The following is a 25,151-nucleotide window of genomic DNA, read 5'->3' as shown; positions in this document are numbered from 1 at the left end:
GATAATATGCTGCTCAATGCTAGGCTTATACCAACCTGAGACACATAGTCTACAAGCTCTATAATGTCTCTCTTCATATAGTTTAGGGAGGTTTATCTGAGGTCATTTACACCTACATGGACTATGATGGAATCATACTGGTACCCACTGCGTAATGACTTTAGTGCATGCGTAATTTGGTGGAGTCAGTCAACAAATATAAATAAATAAATACATAAATAAATAAAATAAAATAATTAATAAAAGAACATTATATAATACTGTTTTATACATTATAAAAATACACCTGTTCCATTTATAGTAGACTGTATACAACTTGCATATGACAGTGAATTTGTACAGCTCTATTGCATGCCTAAACTGCTGATCTGACAAGCAGCCTGCAGAACTAAAATACCAAAAAAGAGATAAAATCACATATTATGTGACAATTAAATGCAGTCCTTCTCAAGAAGTACAGATGCACTGCAGTATTTGTATACAAGTTAACAATATTGATGCAATTTGGAAAGGCATGGGAGGAGGGTAATAGGAGATCGCCATGTGCACAAGTGAAGCTGGCAAAAGATAGCTGGTATAATGGAAAAACAAGTGGCTGACAAATGAAAGAATCCCATCCCAGTCACATGGACACTGTCATGAGATTCTGGTCTCCTTGTGTTCTAATCCTTCCTATGCTGGCCCCAAATTCACTTTGGTGTACTAACATGAGCGGGAACAGCTCTCTCCACAGCACTTGCCACAGATCACAGAGTGTTGAAAGCAGCCACTTGATTGTGAGATGCCAGCAGATAAACATAAACATCTCATAGAAAATGCTTATTTAGAATTACTGTAAATCCTAAATTAATAGACATGACAGAGAAAGAAAACTATAACATAATTTATTTTTTATTCATGTGTCCTTCTTGTTTCTTCAACTGAATTGACTCCTTAGCCATTTCAATTATAGTCCCCAAGGGTGAGCAATCTTTTGTACATGAATTAACGTTGTAAGAAAGTTACAGGTAATTCCTTGATACCTGTATCTCTACTCCTAGCTATACCTAAACAGCCCTGCTATGATCAAATCTTTTTTATCCAGCTCAGGATCAGTAATGCTTGTGTGACATGCTTGTTCAGTGATGTTGGTGATTTTGTATCATCCAACACATTAGATTCTTCAGCTAGCTGGGCAGTGAAGAGGAGACTGACGAATAGTCACTGTTTGGTTATTTAGTTCACTTGGCAATTTCGCATTCATGTATTTGAGTCTTGATTCATAACATAAATGAGCAGTGTAATAAATGTTGCTGTTACTAGGTCAGCCATAGATACTGCATGTATAGGAACAATAACTGTTTAGGACAGACAGTGTGTAACTTTGGGTAAAATTACCTGCATTGTTTTTTATAATGATATATTGCACATATAACAATTCCATTCTTAATGCCGCTTAAAGAGCTGTGGTTATTTTCTGTTCTAAATGTATCAACCAACATAATTTGTAGTTCTTTGCTTTCTAGGAAAATCAGCTGATGGATGACAAAACTGTTGCATAGATTGTAACATCCACTTAATGGACTTAATTTTAGTGTGGATATAGCTAAAAACAAATCATTCTTTATAGTAGTGACTGACAAAAATATCCCACAAACGGGTGTCTGTCCATTCCTCAAAAGAAATACATATATATGCATGTGTATATATATATATATATATATATATATATATATATATATATATATATATAGACATACAGAAACATGCACCCACATATATATATCTTAAATACATATATATGCATATATAAATGTAGATACAAACACATACACACACAAACACCTACGTATATTCTAATGAGGGCCTCTTCATAGCATGCATGATACTACAAAAATGAAAGGATGTTTATTTTTCAAACAGTAATGCAGTAGCAGAATCATGTATATTTAGCCACCATCTAGGAAGAACTGACCTTATACAGACTCTTCCTTTCCTGGATGTGAGAAAGCAGCTTCAATGAACTGTGTAAGCAAAGCACTATACAAACCTCTTGTAAGGCCTGTGTAATAAAATATCTATTTAACATATTAAGATAATCTACTATTATATTTAAGAAAGAAAGCACACTATCTGTTGAGCTTAGATTCAAGAGCATTTTATGATTCAGTGAGGATGAAGGTATAGAATCACACTGCCTTCATTCCTCCAGACGATGTTTTGCCTTCAATAAAAAAAAAGTCTAAACCTGAATACTGTGAAAAACCTCTTAAAATCAGAGCAATAGATTCTACTGTGTGTGTGTCCGCAAGCGCAAGCACTCAGCACATTTGTATGTGTGCATATGTGTTTTTGTTGGTAGGAAGTTGAGTGTCTTAGTGTCTATTGTGTTGCTGATAGTTGCAGATCCAATTCCTAATGTTTTTAGTCTGGAAAGATTGTGGAACTGAAAGCCTTAAGGTCCTTTCACTCCTACAGTTATACATATCTCTCAACCTTCCATCTCCAAAATGTGGAACACTGCCTGTCATAATGTGGAACAAACAGGCAAATTGTGAAATAGGTACTAAGAACTTACTAACAACTTCAGCTGTAAAGCTCACAGAATAGTTATGTATTCCTTTATACTTATAAAAAAATGTTGTGAATTAATATGATTCAGTAATCAAGTTTGTCAACTGTCCAGATTTTGGGGTCATATTTTTGGTCTGTTCCTCATAAAATGTGTGGGTTTCTGGTAAATCTATGAGAACTGAATTTACTAAATAATGACATACATTTAAGTTTCAGACTTCATATCCTTCAGAAAATGTAGAGGAACACAAAATATTTTATTCCAACAACTTTCTACGTTTATAAAAGCAATATTTAAAATGTGTCCCTATTTTGGGGCCTTTGTACCACCCCCACCATTATTTTTGAATTTCTTGTCTTAAGAGGTGAAGATGTATGTTCAGTATTAATTAGCACGGATAACAGTTAAAAAATCTTAACACTGAATGAATGACGGACCCTTTTCAATGTGAAACAATGAAGAACATCGATTTTTTAAGACTCAAAATGAGGAGTATTCCTCATAATGAAGTACACTTGAGAGGAATGATTTATAATCCCTGCATGGCGATTTGAATAAATAAAAAATTCAGCGAGAGCTATCATCATTGACTGCCTGCCACTGAAATGTCAACTTTGAATTTTTTTTTTTCGCAAAGTGCCTGCGCTTTGCGTTGGTCTAAACATTTTATTATCACAGTCATAAATTGGACTGCTAAAGGGTGCTACTACAGTGGACATCATTAGAGCTTTGTGCGTTTAGAGAAGGGCTTACCTCTCATCAGTTCCTGATTCTGCAGAACGTCCCTAAGCTTTGCCTCATATTTTTGCCCTGTCCCTGGTAGAGCGTTCTGATTTTCTGGTAAATCACCAAGGATTACAGTCTGTTGATAATGCCAGACATTAGTGTTATACTTATTTTTCTTCAGAAAATGCACATGGAAGCAAAACCTTCTGTTCTGTTAAGCGAATCTTGCAAATACTTGAACAAAGAAACTCAGAACTACGAATTTTAATTAATTCACTTTTAATACCAGTCTATTTAGGGTTTAACCTACCTAGGAAGTAGGATGAATCATTCTCAGGATGTAGCAGTGCAGTTGTGTTTATCCACATCAGTACCTTTTTTTTTTTACTTTCTTTATTTGCTTACTTAAATAATAAAAGAGGAGCCTGAAAGCCTGTATTTTTTATTTTTTTTGGCCTGGCGTAAGTACACGTGCTACTATTATTTATTGTTATGATTTGATGCTGGGTTTGGCTCTTTTTCCACACCACAGATGCCGAAGACCCAAGCTCATAGCCTGAAAAATTACAAAGTGGTCTTGTGGGCACTAGGACCCGGGATTTTCTATATCTATATGCACTTTTTTTTTTCATTCTGCTCTGCAGGACCAAGCTGTGAGAGGCAGAGCTAAAACAAACAGCTGGGAACAGTGCGCCGGCTGGAGAAACTGGCTGCAGCATCGCATCTTGTCTCATCTTGCTAGAAGGGGAAGAAAAAGAAAATAAGCAACAGACAAGAGCAGGTTTAGGGCTCGTGCATCTCTCCATTCCAACCCCCTTGAACACTGTTCCCAGCTGCTGCAGCCATCAGATTCAGCCCCGCATGTCTAGTGGTCAGAATGAGGAGGGTGAGGGCCAATGCGATCGCCATCCTGACAGTCGCCTGGATCCTAGGCACCTTCTATTACCTGTGGCAGGACAACAAGCCCCATTCGTCCTCGGCAAGCAGTTCGGCAGCCGGCAGCAGGCATGGACAGCGACACGCAGCAGCCCGCATCGAACTCCATAGGGATGACAGGACCATTCCCCTCATTGTAAGTAGCTCACAACATGGGAGTAAAGCGGGAAGGATTAAGATGCATCAGGTGCTTCGCATCTAAACTGTACAATATGTAGTTTAACCACTGTCGAATCATTAAACCAGTTTGCTGCGAATCATTTCTGCAAAATAAGCTCTTAGCGGGCAAGTAGAGTTTCCTTCGTCTAACCAAAATTATTGATCGTTGCTATGACAACACTGTCAGGAATCTCAGACGTGCTTTTGCCAATTGCATTTTTTTGGACTTAGGCAGTAGTAGGGTACGAGAATTGGCAGCTGCCCTGTTGTCCTGGTTAAGCGGGATTTGCAGCTGCATGGGGGGGGGGGGGGTATTAATGTGGCTAACGACGGAAGTGGGTTAAACAGTTAAGAACAAGCCTTGGCACTTGGTAACCCGTCATTGATCCTTGCCTTGTTCAGCGGTTAGGTTCTGGTGCTGAAGCGGTCCAGCAGTTGCTGCTCTATTGAGCCTAATGTCACATGCCTCCTGAAGCCAGGACGATGAACATCTGTTTGGGTTGGCGGGACATTCTATTTTGAAGCGCAATGTTAAATATTTGGAATAATTACGAATTTAACATTACCTAGTTACTAGAATACATTTTCAGAAAATCATATTTCCGATGGAATCCCTTCCTATGTTCCACTATGGAATACACTCACCCGTTATCTCAGGGCATCTGGTTTTCGCCGTTGCGGCACCAATTCCCACAAGTAACTTCTACCCACCAGTCTGTTTTTCTAAGGTTCAAGAGTTCATAGGCTTTTGTATGTCAGGAAATTAAAAAAATGTATTTTGATTTAAGAATTCAGAGTTTTACATATACCAATAACAGCAAACTTTAAAGGTATATGGGAAAACAAGTCAGCCAAACAGGACAAATACCCAGCGTCAGGGGTGCTGCCAGGATTCATGATTTTTACAAATGCACACCTGCTAACAGATTATAAGAAAGTAATGCCTTGCACACTAAAGCCCAGTTACAGTATTGCTACCTTCTACAATTTAACGACCGTTTTTCATTATTCATACTAAATATGGAATCAGAGATGCAGCTACACACCAAACTGGAATCCTTTGTATCATGACATTGTTACTTTTTTGCTGGGCCATTTGTACATTTCTAATTAATTGAGTAATCCATTAATTAATATTTATTTCTTTTCCACGTAAATCAGGGACATATGGCACCTGTTTGCGAAGTGCATTGCTGCCCCGTAAAAGTTTTTTTTTTTTTTTTTGGTTTCTATGATGTAATACATGCCTGGTTCCACCCATGAATAATGTTTAGCTTATCATTTATTGCATTCTTCTTTTTCTTTGTTTCCAGCCATTTGGTTTAAACATTTCACCCACAGCACATAGTCACTGTTAGGACAGAACTGCTTTCTTGCTCTTGCATCAGGGAAGAGCCAGCTACTCAGTTCAGGGATGCTGGCCTGTCTTTTTCACATTTTTTGTCTATTTTTCCAGATTCCCAACAGTTTTGCTATTGGGAACATGTGCAGATTAATATTCTGGACATACCACATAACACAAACCACATATGTACAACCTGTGATTGCCAGTCAAGCATTATTTTAAAGTGCACTTCATAAAGTTCCAGGTGCATCTTATGCACAAGAAGACAATAGATATATAATTGTCAAAATGCAATGTACAAAAGAAAAATGCCAGCTTTAAGGCACAATATACCATAAGTCTGCAAATGCTTGCAAAACTTCCTTCCCATAGGATGACTATATCTCAAGTTCAGACCTACATTCCCAGAACTAATCTAAAGAGGCTTGTCCCTGAATATGAGATTCTTTAACATTGAAGTTTCTGTCCCTACTACTGGGTACAGAAGTTCTTTGTGAACTTGTATTTTATTACGTCAGATGTTTTAGTAAAGATAGATGTTCTCTTCTTCTGTTTTTGGCCTTCAGTTAATTTTCTTCAGTTGACATTATGTTCGTGTATGAGTGATAATGGATCAAATTTTGTCAGTGAGTAGGTGTAACATCGCAGGTCTAGACTAAGCGTCATAGTAGGGTAGTGCAATGACATCTATCTAAGCAAATAAAAAAAGATAATGGTAATGTCGTATCGGTGGAGAATACTCAGTTCCAAAACAGAACAGAAAGATGAACATTGATTACAAAATACAATTCGGTACCATTGTAGCTTAAATGCTCTTTTCGTGAGGCACTATGAAATAGTAATAACCTTTTCTTTTTACATATCCGTGCTAAATTCTAAAATTTTAACAAATATGCATGTACCAGACCAGCACATAAGTGGCAAATACAGACCTGCTGAGAATAGACGCACACTTGCATCCTAAGTAAATATACAAGCTTCGCTGAGAATTGTGGAAAGAATATCCCATTTCAACTTCTCTACAGTGTTTGACCTTTGTGATCCTACTGGTGGTAAAACTACAGGGTGAGATCTGTAGAAGTCAGAGTCTGGAAACAAAAGTAAATGTGATATTTTTAACCACCCCATGTTACTTACAAAGGGATAAGCCTGTCTAGCAGTGGTGGCTGTGTGTAGCGTTTTCTGTTTCATGTCATGGGCTTATTTTAACCAAAACAGATTCTGTCCTGATATCAGTAGACTTTGTGCAAGCTGTTCTTTCATTTCTGCCCTTATAAACATGAAAATAAATGTATTTACACTTTGTTTTTCTCAGTCACTGAAGCTACAAGTTTATTTCACTCCATTGTGTAGTTACCACCTTCTTATGAAATATTACTTCGGAAGGCATTTTAGAAAAAAAAAAAGAAAGAAAAATATTATTATGAATGTAATGTCTGAAAAATTCTAGGTATTATTCATTACAGTTCAGCTGGTAGGTACAGTGTTACCTTATGTACTATTGCTTTTGTATTGCTGTACTATTTTTGTTTTGGGGTCCTCTTGAAAAGTCACAAAAGGTGTGTGTGTGTGTGTGTGTGTGTGTGTGTGTGTGTGTGTGTGTGTGTGTGTGTGTATTGCTGTTGAACACTATCTCATTTATGAAGGGCTAAGTAAAACCACAATACTTACATGTTAAATACAAATGGAGGCACTCATAGCAGTGTCACTAATCTGTTTGGAAAATGAACTGTTTTATGGTGCTTACTTTGCATTTACATTTAATTCTGCTTAATATGGTACTTGTTTTAGTTAACATAAATTATTTAATATAGTTATGATGTTTTCAAGATTTTCAGGGATACAATTTTATGAAATAAGTATATTAGTTTTTGGCAGAGTATTAGAATAAGAAGGACAGACCTGAAAGGTTTCAGAAATGCAAAGATTTGCAAGACTGTAGCTTTGCTGTGAAACTGCCCTGATCACCTTCATGCACTAAGCTTATGAAATGCTGTATTTGCTTCCCAGGAAGTGAGTTGTGCAGAAGTGGATAGCAGACCAAGATCTTCTGGGAGTGGTGTGTGTGTTTGTGTTTGTGTGTGTGTGTGTGTGATTGTGAACATGGAATGCAGAGAATGAACATCTCAGCTGATGGCTAAATATCTGACACAGATTTCTCAGAGGATGTAGAGATATGAATTCTTTACTAGTATGTAGAATCTACTTTCTGTTTCAGCTGTTTCTTCCTTTTTTAACATGAAACTTACATAAAAAAAAATCCACAAGAGGCTTTGTCAGTGAGAAAGCTTCTAGGTTCCTGTTTCCCAAGTTGACTGTCAGTTTAGTGAAGGAGAATGGACTGACTTCTGATTCCTTGAACATAATTAGATGTGAAGTGCTGAAAGGCTGTATTGTATAAAATAAAATTTTATCCCCCACAGGCTGCAACAAAATGAAAATTATATTATTTGTCAGAGAATCTGCAATCTCAGAGATGCTGTGTTTGATCATTAATGAAATATGCCTGCTCCCCTGTTCAACATACAAAACATAATAACTGAAGCATCTACATTGCAACACAACCACACGTTAATTTATCAACAACTGAAACTCTGTGAGCCACATGACACCTTGTAAATGCATTGCAGCACTAATAACAAATGAACATTTGTTGTAAACTGAGAGGATAATAACATCATCACTTGAATACACATCTTCAGTACTATAACTGTCAACAATTCAATAGTTGACAAACCATAATTCTCCCAGTATATTATGCTGAGAAAGGTATGTGGGTGGGTCTTCATTTCATGTATGGGACAGGGCATGAAGGTCAGAAAATTAAACAAAAAATATAAGTTGCTGCTTCATTTATTTATTTATTTTTATTTTATTTTACATTTGTTGACCGGGATAGTCCGACTGGTTGCATGTCCATTTTCAGTGGAGGCCCGGGGAGAAAAGCTCCAAGGGTAAGCAGATACAGCATTACATAATACTAGCATTACATATTACAAACATACTATTTACAGAGATTACATAAGTAAGCAAGTTAGTTCCACAGGTTACAGTTAATCCTGAGCACAAGTCAGGATTAAATTAAATTACACAGTAAACTGGTTAGCAGAATTTTACACATTCTAGAGAGAGTTAGCCAGGCTTGATACATTGACATAGCCAGTTAAGTGACAAATGTTGTTTGAGTCTAGTTTTAAATTGACCTAAGGTGGAAAGTAAGGTAATATCAGCTGGAAGAGAGTTCCAGGATCTACTTACAGAGTTTGCAAAGAGAGAATCACCGGCTGTGTTATTAATTTTGCTAGTTTGAATTAGTAGTTTGTTAGAGGATCGAAGTGGTCTAGGATTGTTATAGGGGGTGATAATATTTTTAAGTGCAGGAGTATTGTCCTGATTATAGAGGATTTTATAGGCCATAATCAGTTGGTTATACTGGATTAGGCTAGGTAGTTCAAGCTACCCATGCTGATTTAGATTGATGCAATGATGTGTCCTAAAAGGCAGCCCAGTGGCAAACCTGGCAATGTGGTTGTAGCAAATTGAGAGTTTGTTAAGGACAGTCTTGTTTAAATTCGAGAGTAGAGGGGATGCATACAGAAGGGTTGAAAGAAGGTGAGAGCGAGCTATGGCAATTTTAGCTGGAGGGGTTAGGAAGGCTTTTATTCTGTAAAGTGACCCTAGTTTTTTATTGATGGTTTTGATAGTTTGGTTAACATGTAGGTCAAATTTTAGATTATTGTCTATGATGACACCTAATAGTTTTGTAGATGGGTCAGGGGAGATTATTGTGCCATCATTTGATTTTATGGTAAAGGTGAAAGTGGTAGACCTACGTGTTGGTGAAAATAACAGCATTTTAGTTTTTGGGATTTAGGATCAGACGATGTTCAGAAAGCCAGTTTTCTATTGTATTAAAGGTGGTCTGGGTAGCTGACCATAACTCTACTGGAGATGTGGCTGAGCAAATCAGAGTAGAGTCATCAGCATATTGGATACAGCTGACTTTTGGGATGACAGTATAAAGGTCGTTAATGAAGATGGAGAACAGCAAGGGCCCTAGTATAGAGCCTTGTGGTACTCCAAGGGTGTTAGGTAGAAGGTTAGAGAGTTTGTTCTGCCAGAGGACAGCCTGCTGTTGACCATTCAGGTAGGATTGAAACCACTGGAGGGCTCCAGTATCTAGACAGAATGTTTGCAGGGTGTGGATTAAAAGTTGGTGATCAACCATATCGAATGCCTTGGAAAGATCCAAAAAGAGGGCTGAGGATATATAATTATTGTTGCGATTATGGTTTATGGTGTTAGTAAAGGCTAGGAGGGCTGAAGTAGTGCTGTGATGAGGACAGAAGCCATGCTGAGTGTCTGCCATAAGGCGATTTTGGATTATTTGGTGCATGAGTTGTCTATGAATACATTTTTCCATAATCTTTGCAAGTGGAGAGAGTATAGCTATTGACCTATAATTGGAGAATTCAGTAGAGCTGCCTCCTTTGTGAAGTGGGATGACATAGGATATTTTCCAGATGGTGGGAATTTTAGCTTCTACTATGGTTCGATTGATTAGTATTGAGACGGGGTAAGCAATAGCATCAGCTGACTTTTGTAGGTACTTGGCAGGGAGTTGATCAGCAGAAAGTGTAGTTAGTGGGTTTTAATTTTTGATCAAGGTATGGATAAGTGAAGTGGCGACTGGTTGGAAGCTGAATGCGAGTAGGTTTCTAGGGGTGCTACTTTCAGGACCAGGGGAGCTAGGAGGTAGTTGGCTAGCTAGGGCTTGAATTGTCTCAGTAAAGAATTGGTTAAAACTATCAGAAACATCTTCAGGGGTTTTATCAATAGTAGCAGCAGGGATTGGGGTTGAAGTTTGTCCAGGATGTAGTAGATTATTTAAACCTGCCCAAAACTTCTGAGGGTTATTTTGATTTACTATCTGTAAATTACAGTAGTATTGTTTTTTGTCTTGTAAAATTGATTTTTTGGTTTTGTTCCTGGATTGCCTGTATTTAATGTGATCTTGAGGGTCTTTAGAAGAACTCCATACATGCTTTGTTTCTAAGGGTAATTTTGAGTTTAGACTCTATAGAAAGCCATGGTGCAGTTTTTGCCTTGGTTCTCTTTGAACAAACAGGTGCATGCAAATCAAGGATCTCAAGGAATTTGTTGTTAAAGTATGCTACTGCTTCCTCTAAGGGGAGGTGTTTTAGAATAGACTAATTACATGAGTTTAGTTCTTGTTGGAATTTGGCAGGGTCAAAGTTTTTATTGTTTCTAACCATTCTGAGTAAGGGTTGTTGGGAATTAATGGTTTTGTGCTTAATTACATATATGAGAAGGTGATCGCTTAGGCCATTAAGGAGGGTACCAGAGGTGTACAGTTGGGGGTGACTGTTTATGAGTACCCAGTCAAGGATACTTTCTTTTTGGTTGGGTTTACCTATCCTGGTAGGGGTGGATATGATTTGTGTAAATGCATGCAGGTTAATATGGGTGGTTGGGGATTCTGAGGAACAGGTGCCCCAGTCTATGTTAAAGTCTCCAAGTAGTAGGGTTTCTTGGGGGTAGTGACATGATAGCCAGTGCAGGGTAGCTTCAAATGTAGATATATTGTTACCTGGGGGAATGTACATACAGATGATATTAATGCATTTATTTTTATTAAGTTGCAATTTGGTGGCAAGAATCTCTGAGTTATTAATCTGAGGAGGTTGTATTACATCTATGGTGACATTCAACTCAGATTTATAGAGTACAGCTACCCCCCCCCCTCCTCAAAGCACGATCCAGCCTGTGTATGTTGTACCCAGGTGGTAACACTTCATTGTCTTTAGTGTTAGGTTTTAACCAGGTTTCAGATAAACAGAGAATCTCAGGGGAGTGGACATCCAGAAGTGCATGCAATTCATGTACTTTCTTATTAATGCTTCTAATATTGAGATGACAGACTAGGAGAGAGTTAGTTGGCTTATTAATTGTAGGTTTGTAGCTTAGATTGCAAGTAGGGGGGTATGTGTATCTGAAGTGAGTGGGCCAGGGTTGGGGTGAATATCACCACCAAGTATTAGGTTGAGTCTATACTTGGTGATGAACTTCAGGAATTTGTTTATTAGTTTGTATTAGTGTTTGGATCTAGAGTTAATGTGCCTGGGGTTGAGATGTTGATAGACTGAACAAGATGTTGGATAGGATCTGGTACTGTAAGTATGGTTGAAGGTGGAAGGATTTACGGCTGGGGTGATAGTATGGCCTTTTGGGACCCGAAATCCTGTGAGAAACTGGTTTTCATACAAGGTAAGGAGGTATGGTGTGAACAAGAGGGGTAGTAAAGAGGAGTATATTATTATCTGTGATTCAGCTAGTGAGTTAAGGAACTGTTTTACCTGGTGATGCAACACCAGAAGATTGAGTGGTGAGGTAAAGGTACTGGAAGGGGGATGGGAGAATGCCAGATGAAAGCTAATAGGTGCTATTAAAATGTAGGTAGTAGAATGGGGGTGGGTGGAATTATACCAGATGAAAGCAGATAGGATCTAGAAAGTGGGGGAGTGGCTATAGTACTATAAATTTAGAGGTATTGGGGGCAGGGAGGGGAGCGAAGAGAGCCCGAGCATAGCGAGGCTATTGCAGTTTACAAGGTTTCCTAAGGTGTCCTAAAGCTATAAGGTAAGTATTACAGGTCTTAATGTAAGAGTCAAATTTACTTCAGTTACAGGGGAAGGAGGCAACCACTCAAGTAGAAACAAAGAGCCCTATGGCTGACCAGTATGGTGACCTGCTTAATTACAAAGCACTGTAAGTGAAAGCTTAACAAATGCTTTTTGTGCGTGCAACCTACTGTGTTTAAATGTTGAGAGAAACTGATTGCAGTCCTGTAGACACCGTTTTGTAGGGAACTGTAGAGTTCACAGTTTACAGAACTATTATTTTTTTTAAATACAACAGTAGTATGTTTTGTGAATTGTTTTCAACAAAACATGATTTTTATGGACTGTACTTTGAGGAACTGTTTTAAATCCAGTTTGTAACACTGCTTCTCTGAAAAGGGGAGTAGAACCACAGATACAAATGATGTTTCAGCTACTGCCCAAATCTTTTTGTCCTACCAGTTGCACTTTGAGGATATAAATTAAACTCCTCACTCAGCAAAGAAAGCTCACATGACAGGCAGTTTCTCTGCATTTCTGAAACAGGCATCCTGTGGAGATTATGGCCTGTTGTTCTGTTTAAATTCTACTGTTAGTCTTGTTTTAACTGTTCCCTGGAACATAGCCCAAATTTGAGTTGGCTACAGTTTTCATTTGAAAAAAAGAAATGTTACACAGATTTGTTGGAAGTATCTTTGCTGGCAACTTCTGACATTTTGTGTTGCCTTGATTTAATGCTTTACGTTTTTTGTTTACATTTGAGATCTTGGTAGGATGCGTTTTGATGTCTATGTAAGTTTACATTCTGTTATATACCAGAGAAGACTGAGGACATATCAAAGTAGTCAAAGGATGCAGCTAACTCATCACAGATGCCCCTTCCCAACATAACTAATACCCACCAGTTCTACAGTGCAGAGGTTTGCGCCCTGTCTCCACTCTGATTCAGGTTCAAATAGTGGGGATGGATGATGGAATAGTAGGTCAGAAGGTGCGGTAACTGGTGGTTATTGCTGGCTTACTTAGCTTGGGGTATGTTTTCATGCTGCCTCCCTTAGCAGATAGTAGGGTGAGAGACTTGGGTATGGCACCAAGGGAGCTACAACTTGAAAGGACTGGATAGCACTCTGGTCAAGGGAGTGCATTTGTGTGACCAGTCCTATATATCTCAAACCTATAGTACAGGTTTTCATGCACCTTATGGCTGTAGAGAGCAGAGCAGCGTACTCACCGTGGGATTATGATACAAAGTCTGCATTACTTTTAAGGTGATTTCCAATGATTAACATGTTTAATCACATTCCACTAATATCTCCGATCTGATAATGAAAGCCCTTTTTAAAATTCACAGATAGGTTTGGGTGGTCTGTCAGGTGATATAATATATCATATCTTCAAGTGTCCTAATATGATCAGTGTTGGACTTGATGCTAGCACAACCCCATAATGGCAAGGAGGTTAACTTTGTCAATAATGGCTGAACTGTTGCTATTAGGATTTTTGTAAGGATCCTCTCACTTGTAGAGATTAGGAAAATTAGTCTGTAGTTCAATGTGAGGCTACAGCTTTACCTGGTATAGTCGACCATACTAACACTATGGTATTTCTCATTAAAACAGCAAAATCTTTGGTTATTATTTCTTCTTGCAAGGCTTTTATCATTGGATAAGCCCTGTCAGCCATCTGGTCAGGATAAAACAGACAAACAGATATGGGTTCAGTTCAAGCAGCTTTATTACACACAAACACATCAGGAATGAGGCTTTGTAACTTAAAATTTAAATAATCTTATAAACAGACTGACTACCACACTCATACATGTTAACACTCTGGCTGTTCTCCGAAAATGGCACTGCTATCTGGACGTGCTCACTGTTTATATGAGTGTGCTACATCTGGAAATGCTTCTTAAAGGTACAACACATGCTCTGTTCTACAGCCTCCCTCTTTGAGAAATCAATCATATATTAATTGACAATATTCACTGACATGCAGTTGGGCAGCCATGGTGGTGCAGTGGTTAGCATTGCTACCTGACAGCAAGAGGTTCTCTGATCCGATCCTCGGCTGGGGTGCCTTCTGTGTGGATTCTGCATGTCCTCCCTGTGGTTGCGTGGGTTTCCTCCGGGTGCTCCGGTTTCCTCCCACATCCCACAGACATGCTGCAGGTGGATTGGACACTCTAAATTGGCCCTAGGTGTGAGTGCATGTGTGTGTGCTTTCTGTGGAAGGTTGGGTGCCGGGCTGGCAACTCGACACTGTAAAACTCCACTGCCAATCATGAGTGGGCAGGTGATCCTCTGTGGTGACCCCTAACTGGGAAAAGCCAAAAGAAGAAGAAGATTCACTGACATGCAGTTACACAGAAATGATCTTTTGACATGCAATTATACAGAACTAATTCTTTGGCATGCAGTCATACAAAATTAGACACATATAAAACAATCGTACAGATTGCTGTGTATTTTACACTAGGCCTAAAAATACAACCTGATTGTGTTACATAAAAGTCAGAATTGGATCTAGCAATGGGAACTGTCTTCAAGGAATGTTCAACTTTGGGAACAACTGGGACATCATCAGGAACGGGAATAGTTACTGAGACATGTTCTTTGGTATGAACATTGTCAGGGTTGCTCTAAGATCTAGAGTCTGTATCACTGGTACAATGCTGCAATATAATTTCTGATACAGGTAGAAGATGTCTGCAGTTTCTCCTGTATTCCATACCCTCAGATTCCACTAAGTAGGATGTCGACTCAGTACATATACCTCTCACTTGACCAATTCGATCAAAGCCTTTTGCAGTTTGCATCCTCACTCTCTCTCCTTCTTTTAATAGACAAAGAAATATGCTAATTTTATCATAGCTGGACGTCTGAGATGAACGCTTCTTAAAAAGTTGGGCTTTGATTGCTCTGTTGTTTTTAGCATTAGGCACCACAAACTAGAACTGATAGGCAAGGTTGTTCTGGTTTGCCTAGATAGAAGTTTCTGAGCAGGTGAGCTAGGTTGTCACGGGGTATATTTCTGAGATTAAGTAAATTCAAAAAGATATCAGTATTCACACCTTGACCTCTCTAGTAATTGCTTTGCACTCTGTACTGCACATTCAGCAAGGACATTTGACTGTGGGTATTCCAGACTACTAGTAATATGGATACAGTCCCACTCTTTTGCAAATCTGTGAAACAATTGACTGGTAACCTGGGTACTGTGTCAGAAATAACTTTGTATGGATTGCCATGGATTGAGAAATGATGTTTCATCTTCGTAATAGCTGCACTGGATGTTAGGTAGCAAATCGATCTCCAACCAGTTTGAATAAGAGTCTACCATCACTAAGTAATGCTGATTGTTCTACTCAAATATGTCAGTGGCTACTGTTGACCAAGGTAGTTCAGGAATCTGGCTTAGCTGAAGTGGCTCTTTTTGCAAACACACTTAGTACTATTACATACTGAATAAGAAGAAAGCACTTTATCAATGTCTTTCGATAGAGAAGGCCAAAATACTAGTCCTCTCTCCCTTCTTTTGGTAGAATTGGAACCTGGGTGGCCATGATGCAAAATCTGAATGTATTCATGTTGTAGGGAAGGAGGAACAATAACTTTGGGACCTTTGAAAATGATACTATCTTCCATCAGCACCTCATCTCTGTATGGAAAATAAGGTTGCACTCCTGATGGTACACAGGTTTACTTTGATGGCGATCTTACACTGATGAAGTAGTTAAGCTTTCCCAAAATTAGATCAGTCTTTGTATGATCTCTCAGCTCATCTAGTCTCATGGTAGAAAAATTATGCACTTCCATGACATCAAAGTCAAAATTCTCTGCAGCAAGCTGTTCTGTGGTATTTCTGGGCAATCTGGATAATGTATCAGCCAGATAAAGAAGTTTACCTTTTGTATAGACCATTTTAAAATTGTACTTTTGTAATCTAAGCATCATTCTTTATAGTCTTGCTGGAGCTGAATGCATAGGCTTCTTTAAAATAGTAACTAGAGGTTGATCAGTTTTTATTTGGATAGGTTGGCCATAAATATAATCATGGAATTTTGAACATGCGAACAAAATTGCTAAAAGTTCCTTCTCAATTTGAGCATACTGCATCTCAGTTTGGGTAAGAGTTCTAGATACATAGGCAACAGGTCTGCCCACTTGAAGAATAACTGCACCAAGACCGAACTTTGAAACCTCACAGGAAAGAACCACTGGTTTGTGGACATCATAGTACCTTAATGTAGGAGGGTTGGCAATGTGCTGTTTGAGGTTATCAAATGCTCTCTGGTGTTGTTCTAACTGACCAGGCAACATTTTTGTGTGTCAGCTCTCTTAAAGGCACTAATAACTCACTAAAGACAGGGATAAATTTGTCCAAATAGTTAACCATATCAAGAAAACACTGTAAGGCTTGGACATTGTCTGGAGCTAGCATCTCAAGAATGGCTGCTTGTTTAGAAGGGTCTGGTGGTAAGTCTGTACTGGTAAATAAATGACCTACATAAGTAACTTCTGGTAGTCTGAATTTATACTTCAGAGGATTGAGCTTCAAGTTCTCTTCACGTGCTCTGTCCAGAACTTTTCTGAGGTTTCTGTCATGCTCTGCTTCAACATTGCCTCCAACTAGTGAATCATCAACTATTATTGCACACGGATAGCCCAAAAAAGTTGCTCCATTGCACTCTGAAAGACTTCACTGGCAGAATTTATTCCAAAAGGCATCCTGAGGAATCTGTATCTACCAAATGGGGTACTGAATGTAGTCAGTAGTGAAGATTTGCAATCAAGCATTACTTGCCAAAATGAACTCTATGCATCTAAGACAGAAAAAACAGTGGCATTTGGCATGAGGGTGGCAATCTCCATGACTGTATGCAAAGGATGACGAGGTCTCTTTAATGCCTTGTTCAAGTCTCTTGGGTCAATGCATATTCTGATTTAATCGGAATTTTTCTTATGAGCAGCTACCATGGAAGACACCCACTCAGTTGGTTCTGTGACTGGACAAATCACACCTTGCTTCACCATTTTGTATAACTGGACCTTGACTTTGTCCTGCATAGCTACTGGAACTCTTCTTGCTGGTCTGACCTCTGGACTGACCTCTGGGTCTACTTTCATGGAGTACACAACTGGAAGTTTGCCTAGCTTGTTGTCAAAAACATCAGCATACTCTGAGAAAATAGCATCACTGGAACTGGGACATGTGGTTACATGATGTACTTCTTTGGTAAAAAAAAAGCAGGTTAATTCTCAAACTGTCTCTGAGACCTAATAATGACTGCACAGGTCTTCTGTCTACATAAAAGTGCAAGCTCTAACTGTTTTCACCCAAATAGCACGAAAGCACTCCTGAGCCTTCGGTTTGAATCTCTTCACCTCCATAAACAACATGTTTCACATAATTAACCAAATTAAGTTGCTCACCAGGTCTCACTCTAGCAAATGTTTCTGCTGACATTACATTACACTTTGAACCAGTGTCTACTTTGAGCTCTGTGGATTTACCATTGATCAGGACAGTACCAAATACTTCATTCTTTGCCAACAAATCTACTGCATTAACCTTTTCACCGACCACTGATACACCATCTACATAGAAAGTAGGGTTGCATCTTTTCACATGATCAACTTGCTTTTTTTTTTTTTTGAGTGACTTTTCTTAATAACTGAATGAGGCTTGCCTGATTTACAAAACTTTTGAAAGTGATTCCATTTTTTACACTTATGGCATTGCTGACCAAATGCGAAGCACTTCTCTCTCTTTTAGACTCATGGATGGCGCCACAATTACGACAGTTAACAATAAGACTTGACTTGGGTTTTGCTGACTCACCCTTATACTGCACTGAGCATGTATGTTTTACTGAGCTAGTCTTGAAACTTGCTAGAAATTTACGAGGTTTCCCTGGTAGACCCACAGGGGTTGCAGCTGCCATGTGCCTAGGCCTGTTTATGCTTGCCACATTTTGCATGCTGTCTATGCTTGCTCTAGAGGCTGCTGAAAATAAGCTCTTGTCACTGAAAGCATACTTGTGTGCCTTTTTGTGAGCTCATGGATTTGACAAATCTCTATGGTTTTGCCTAACATTAAATCATTGTCACAAAGCAAAATATTTCTCACTGCAGCACTATTAACACCACACACAAGCCTGTCCCTTATTAAGTCATCCTTCAAATCACCAAATCTGCATGTTTTAGCTTTATTTCTCAAGTCAGTGATATAAGCTGCAAAAGTTTCACCTGGCTTTTGGTCTCTTGTATAAAATAAGTGCCTCTCTAATATAACATTTGTCTGGGGGGGTTGCACATTTCTCTAAATTTATGTTTCAAGCACTCAGGGTCTTCCCTTCATTCAGCCGGTACAACACTATGGAAGTTTTTCCCCTCTCCTGCATATACTTCTGGTGCATACACAAATTAACTCTCTCTCTCAGTGGCCTCTGACCCAGCTAAGTTAAGCAAATTAAATGCCCTTGTACATGCATCTTTGTCAGAAAAAGCTGCTTGTATGAAAATATCATATTCCTGCTCAGATACTGTCTAATTCTCTGCTATATTATGATCAAACACAAGTGCACTTGGTCTGCAAAATGCCTCTGCCATATCAACGCACAGTAGTGAAGGTTCTTGGAATTATGTACGAACATACACACATATAAATATATGTCAAAACTTTATGCCAGAAATTGTAATTATGCCCAATAGCACAACAGACTGTTTGAAATAACTGTACTTTGCCAAATAAACCTCTGTAGCACATGAACACTTTAAAATTACTGTACTTTATGAAACCACTCCTTATCAGTGTAAGAAATACTTCAAAATTAATAAACTGTACACAGCAGAAAAAACTCAGAGTAACACTTTGAAATGAATGCACTTTGCAAATAAAATGTACACAGCATAGAAGCTCTTCAAAATGGCTGTACTTTGTGAAATAACTCTGTACAGTGTAATAAACACTTTGAAATGGCGGCACTCTGCAAATAAATGCACACAGCACAAGAAACTTTTCGAAATAGCTGTACTTTGGCTGCACTTTGCATTATAACTGTCCTTTGCTCACATCAAACTCTTTGAAATAACTGCACAGTAGTAAAGCACACACTCTGATATACTTCAAGCAACTCTAGTTATGCTTTGAATGGCTTTGGTCAATGCAAAATAGTAGTTTGTGTCCAAACACAGTCTTTTACTAAAAAACATGCAGTCGCCTTGCTCTTTAAGCGTATTTTGTCCTTTTATTGTACTCGTTATGCCCATTTCAGAATCAGAATTAGAATCACATTTATTGGCCAAGTATGCACGCATACAAGGAATTTGGCACCAGTTTCAGTGACTCTCCAAGCATGAATTATATAAATGACATAAATACAACTGTTAAGAACTAAACAGGTGACATATGTGCAACTATTAAGAACAAGACAAATAAGTAAATATATATATATATATATATATATATATATATATATATATATACAAGGAGCAAAGTGCAACTCAATACAAGAAATACTGAAATAAACTCTGAAAGAACCAAGTATTAACAATACGTAAACAATACTGCAGAATCCTCATAGGCTTGGGAAAAAGAATACCCCAACCTAATAAGCTGAGTTAACCATTTATGAACTTGATGGCCTGTGGAAAAAATTGTTCTTATATCTTCTTGTTTTGGTGTGTATTAATCTATAACACCTGGCTGATAGTAATAGTTCACAAAGATGGTGGCCTGGATGTGAAGGGTCGGTGATGATTTCCCCTGCACTTTTCATGACTCTGGAATAGTACAGGTCCTGTAAGGAGGGCAAACTGGCACCAATGATATTTTTGGCAGGCCGGACTATTCGATGTAACTTATTTTTGTCATGATTAGACAGAGATCCAAATCACACTGTTATGGATGAGCTGAGAACAGACTCAGTGACTGCTGTACAGAACTGAATCACCAGTTCCTGTGGGAGGTTGAACTTCCTCAGCTGTCACAGAAAGTACATTTGCTGTTGTGTCTTTTTTATGATGGACCCTACATTGGTCTCCCACTTCAAGTCCGGGGAGATTATAAATCCCAAAAACTTGAAGGATTCCACAACTGACACAGCAGTATTAAATATAAAAAGGGGGATAATATTGTAGTAGCACTCCAAAAGTCCACTGTCATCTCCACAGTTTTAAGAGTGTTCAGTTCTTGATTATTCTGACTACACCAAAGGGCCAACTGCTCAACCTTCCATCTGTATACAGACTCATCACCATTCCTGATGAGCCCGATGATACTTCTATTGTCTGTGTATTTAATAAGTTTGACAGAGGGGTCCTTAGAAGTGCAGTTATTAGTGTAGAGGGAGAATAGCAGTAGGAAGAGCACACATCCCTGGGGGGCACCAGTGTTGATCGGGCGATAGTTAGATGTAAATTTCCCCAGTTTCACCTGCTGTTTCCTATTGGTTAGAAAATTGGTGATCCATTGACAAGAGGAAGCAGGGATGGAAAGCTGGAATTTAATCTCTTATCCTGCTCATTATACTTTTCTTGTGCTCGTTTTACTTTAAGCATGCTTGTTATACAAACCGGAGGTAATTCTCAGCCCCATATGAATATTCTTGCTAGTTTTATCTAATATCATGGTTTCAAACATTTTGTTTAATTAATAATGCGTTTTGTGCCTTTCTTTGATTAATAATACATTTTAATCAATAACAAATGCTCCATTTCATTTTCTTTGCCAAATAAATCATGTGTGCAAGTTCTGGTTACCTTAACTTCATTTCTGTCCCTTTTTGATCATCTGAGCTCTGTTGCACTCAACCAGCTCAATCTGCCTTCACTTTCAACTCTGCACCTCATGGCTTGCAGAAGTTGCACTCTTAATCCTGGTTCTGACACCATGTCACTCGTTTGGTCAGGATAAAATAGAAGAATGGATGTGGGTTCAATTCAATCAGCTTTATTACATGCAAACACATCAGGAATGAGGCTTTGTAACTTAAACTTAAATAAACTTATAAACATACTGACTACCGCACTCATACATGTTAACACTCTAGCTGTTCTCTCAAAATGGCACTGCTGCCTGCATCTGCTCACTATATGCATGTGCCTACATCTGGAAATGCTTCTTAAAGGTACAACACATGCTCTGTTCTACAAGCCTGATAAACTTTGTCCTGCAACACATCCTTCTCTGGGTGTTTTCCTAAGTGAATACTTCCCAGAAATACATTACAATATTAGTTCTGCCATTTTGGGTATCCTGCCCTGGACATCAGTTTAATTTTTACAGGCTGATGGTGAGAAAAAGTTCCTCCCTGCCCTGTCCATCAGTCCTGACCTAACCATCTCCTCTTGTATTTTGGATTGTACAACTCCCTCTAATGCTCCTTAACAACATTCCATATTCTAGTTTTAGAGTGGTCACTTATTGATCACAGCTTATTTTCCTCAGTTTTAGTATCATTAATTTTCCTGGCCTTCCCCTAATTGGAAATGCCAGAGCAGCTATACACTGCTATGTCCTTGATGAGAAGGGACCTAAGCTTACAATGAGTCAGCTTACATGTTTCCTCCTCTTGAGGGGATAAGGTGGCCCTTATGACTATATATACAGGTTCATAGGTAGGTACTAGGCTATTGGCCCTTTGGCCTATATAAGCCTAGCCAAACGGTACCCTGGCGTTTGCCACCCAAGAACATTATTTTCCTGTGCCCTTATCAAGCAGAGCCACAGAAGTGATCCCGGGGTGAATTTCCTATCTCCCATCCAATCATCAAGATTTTTCTTGAAGAGTGCTAATGAGGAGCTTTGTTTGACATAGATAGGTAGTCTGTTCCAGAGTATGGGAAGTCTCTGGGACAGGAATCTATCCCTCCAGCATGTTCTGTTTATTGTGGTGACAAGGTTTAGGTCCTTAGAGCATGTAGCTTGGAGGGATTGGGATTTCTTTATGTGGAGCATGTCCAACAGCTCTGGGTTTGACATAGCTTTGTATGTTAGGCAGAGATCGCCTCTGAGTAGGTTATATGTGACAGAGTAAAACTGGTGTTTTTTGAGACGGTCTGCGTAGGGCATCTGCTTGAGGCCAGTAATCTTCTTTGTGAGGTATTTCTGTGGCCTTTCCAGTTGTTGTAGATATCTTGTGAGGTACATACCAAAAAGGGCGTTGTACTCTATAATGGGTCTAATGAGTGATGAGTAGAGGGGAACAATGACCTCTTTTTTCCTGGATGAGAAACCTTTTGTGATGAGGTGTGCCACGTAGAAGGATTTCTTGACTACTGTGGCGATGTGATTATCAAAGGAGAGCCTACTGTCCACCTGTGTCCCAAGGTCTCTTATCACACTTTCGGTGTTAAGTAGACTACTGCCTATGTGGTAGTTCATGGGTACAGAGTTTTTACCAAAGGGGATGACAGTGCATTTTTTGGCATTGAGCTTGAGGCCATGGCTTTGACACCAGGCTCAATGAAGCCCATTTGTATGGTGTCCACATCGTTAGGAGTTTTGATTATGTCTCCTAGTTTGCAGTCATCTGCAAACTTTGTTAGCCAAAGACCTTCTGCGTTAGCCTGTACTTCAGTGAAGTAGATACCCAACAGGAGAGGACCTAGGACTGAACCCTGTGGTACTCCACTTGTCACTGGTCTGAAGTTGGATTTAAAGTCTGCTACTTTCAGAGTGTGGGTTCTGTCAGTGAGCCAGTTGGCAACCCATCTTGTGACACAGGGAATTATACATAGTTTAGTGAGTTTGTCTATAATTCCAGAGTGGGGGGTGGTGTCAAAAGCCTTGGCAAGATCTAGATAGGCTGTGTGTACCACCTTACCCTCATCTACGGCTTTGGTGACCACTTCAAAGAAGTCTATCAAGTTTAGGAGACATGATCTGCCTTTTACAAACCTGTACTGGGTAGGGTCCAGAGTTTGGAGATTACCAATGTCATTGTTTATAAGTTCCATGATGATACACTCCATAGCCTTGCATACTAGGCTCATCAGGCAAATGGGGCAGTAGTTCCCGGGGTCTGTCATGGCTCCCCCTTTGTGGAGTGGGATAACCGTTGCTGTGCACCATTCAGTGGGTACAAAGCCTGAGGTGAGGCTATGACTGAACATGGTACTTAGGTGGGGTGCCAGTTCATTCTGTAGTTCATGTAGAACGCAGCCTGGGATGTTGTCAGGTCCCATGGATGCTGTGTTCTTGGCTTTGGAGAGTGTGTTTTTTACCTGTGCAGCCGTGATTACAGTTACTTTGCATTTTTCCAGTATAGAGATGGGCCCTTTAGGGGATGAGAGAGGGGTAAGGTTAGCAGTGAACCTATCTGCCAGGATGTTGGCAATATCAGTTGGTTCTGTATATTTAGTGTCATTATGCTGTAACTCTGAGCAGATCTGAGTGTTGCCATTGAGATTCTTGACATATCTATAGAATGCTTTGTGGTTGTCTTTAGAATCAGTGGCAATTTTGTTTTCGTAACTAGCTTTGGAGGATTTTATGAGAGATCTCAGCTTCTTACTGAGGCTGACCACGGAGTTCCTCCAATCATGGGATTTTACTCTTTTATGCAACAGTTTCTTTCTTCTGTTGTAGAGTTTGTTTATAGCAGGGGACCACCAGATTGGCTTCCTTTTTTTGGAGGATAGCATCTTGGTTCTGTTAATGATTGCATGATCCATGCACTCGTGTAAGTGCTTATAAAGTGCAATTGTATAGGATTCAGCAGTTGTATCTCTATTGTCCATCAGCATGGGTGTCGTGAAGTTTGCCACTTCTGTCTTAAGAAGCATGAAGTCGGCTTTGTAAATATTTTTTACGGTGGTTTCCCTAATGGGGGTGGGGGTGGGGTGGGGTGGGATGTGAATGTCTAGGGTGATTTGCTTGTGGTCGGATCTGACCAATGAGGAATTGACCTCTGGTGTGGAACACTGGTTGCCCATGTTGGTAATGACCAGGTCTAGGATATTGCTGCCCCTCGTGGGGGTGTGGATAAGTTGATCCAAGTCATTGGAATTTATGAATTCCAGAAACCGTTGAGCACAAGAGTTGGTACATGAGTAGTTTTCCCAGTTTATGGTGGGGTAGTTGAAATTACCCATTATTAGGGTGTTAGGTTGTACCCTAATATTTTCCAGTGTATCAAGAAATGAGGAGTGGGAATCCTGGGGCATGGTGGGTGATCTGTAGCAAGCTACAATTTGCATTGCGGTCTTGCCCTGAGTTATTTGCACTTGGATAATCTCGGATGCCTTATGCTGAGGAACTAGCCTGGAGGTGCGGATATCCTTAATGAATATGGACATGCCTCCGCCTTTAGTGCTTCGGTCCCGGTTAGATGGCCGAAAGGTGTGGTATTAATTATAGCCTGGTAATGCAGGGGTGCTCTCTGGAGCCTTGAACCAGGTCTCTGTCATGGCACAGATGTCGATGTTCATCATTTTAAGGAGTGCCTCAAGTGAGTGCATTTTGAGGTTTAGACTTCTAGCATTAAGTAGCATTACCCTCAGATTTTGCTTGCTTGTACCTATTATGGTGGTGAATTTGTCATTTGAATCTTGCCTAAAAAAGGCACTATAGGGGTGGCAAGAGCCATAGCCAGTATCCAGAATCCCAAGGGCGACAGGTGCAGGCCATCTCTGGCAAAGCATTGTGGTTTGTCGATCATGTCATCCCAGGCAGACAGATACTGGATCCCCTTAGAATGACACCAGAAGCTTAGCCAATTGCTGAAGTCAATCATTTTGTCCTTGTACAGTGGTATCATTCTGGGTGATGGCAGGATGCTACTGAG

At 39.4% G+C, this 25,151-nt stretch overlaps 1 protein-coding gene across 1 annotated transcript in view; it reads left to right on the top strand.

Annotated features, from left to right (window-relative positions):
• Positions 1-3,796: 3,796 nt before the first annotated feature.
• The window catches only part of GALNT16 (polypeptide N-acetylgalactosaminyltransferase 16), a 1,415,037-nt gene continuing 1,393,682 nt past the window's right edge, over positions 3,797-25,151 (top strand). The window contains exon 1 of the mRNA XM_044074007.1: positions 3,797-4,352. Within this exon, the coding sequence (XP_043929942.1) occupies positions 4,158-4,352 (195 nt within the window). The 5' untranslated portion in view covers positions 3,797-4,157. The remainder of the gene's footprint in view (positions 4,353-25,151) is intronic.

The sequence above is a fragment of the Protopterus annectens genome, chromosome 6.part0 (assembly GCF_019279795.1).
Source record: "Protopterus annectens isolate FY-2018-M chromosome 6.part0, PAN1.0, whole genome shotgun sequence".
Classification (NCBI taxonomy): Eukaryota; Metazoa; Chordata; order Ceratodontiformes; family Protopteridae; genus Protopterus; species Protopterus annectens.
The sequence above is the reverse complement of the archived record's forward strand: the minus strand, read 5'-3'. Positions and strand labels throughout refer to the sequence as shown.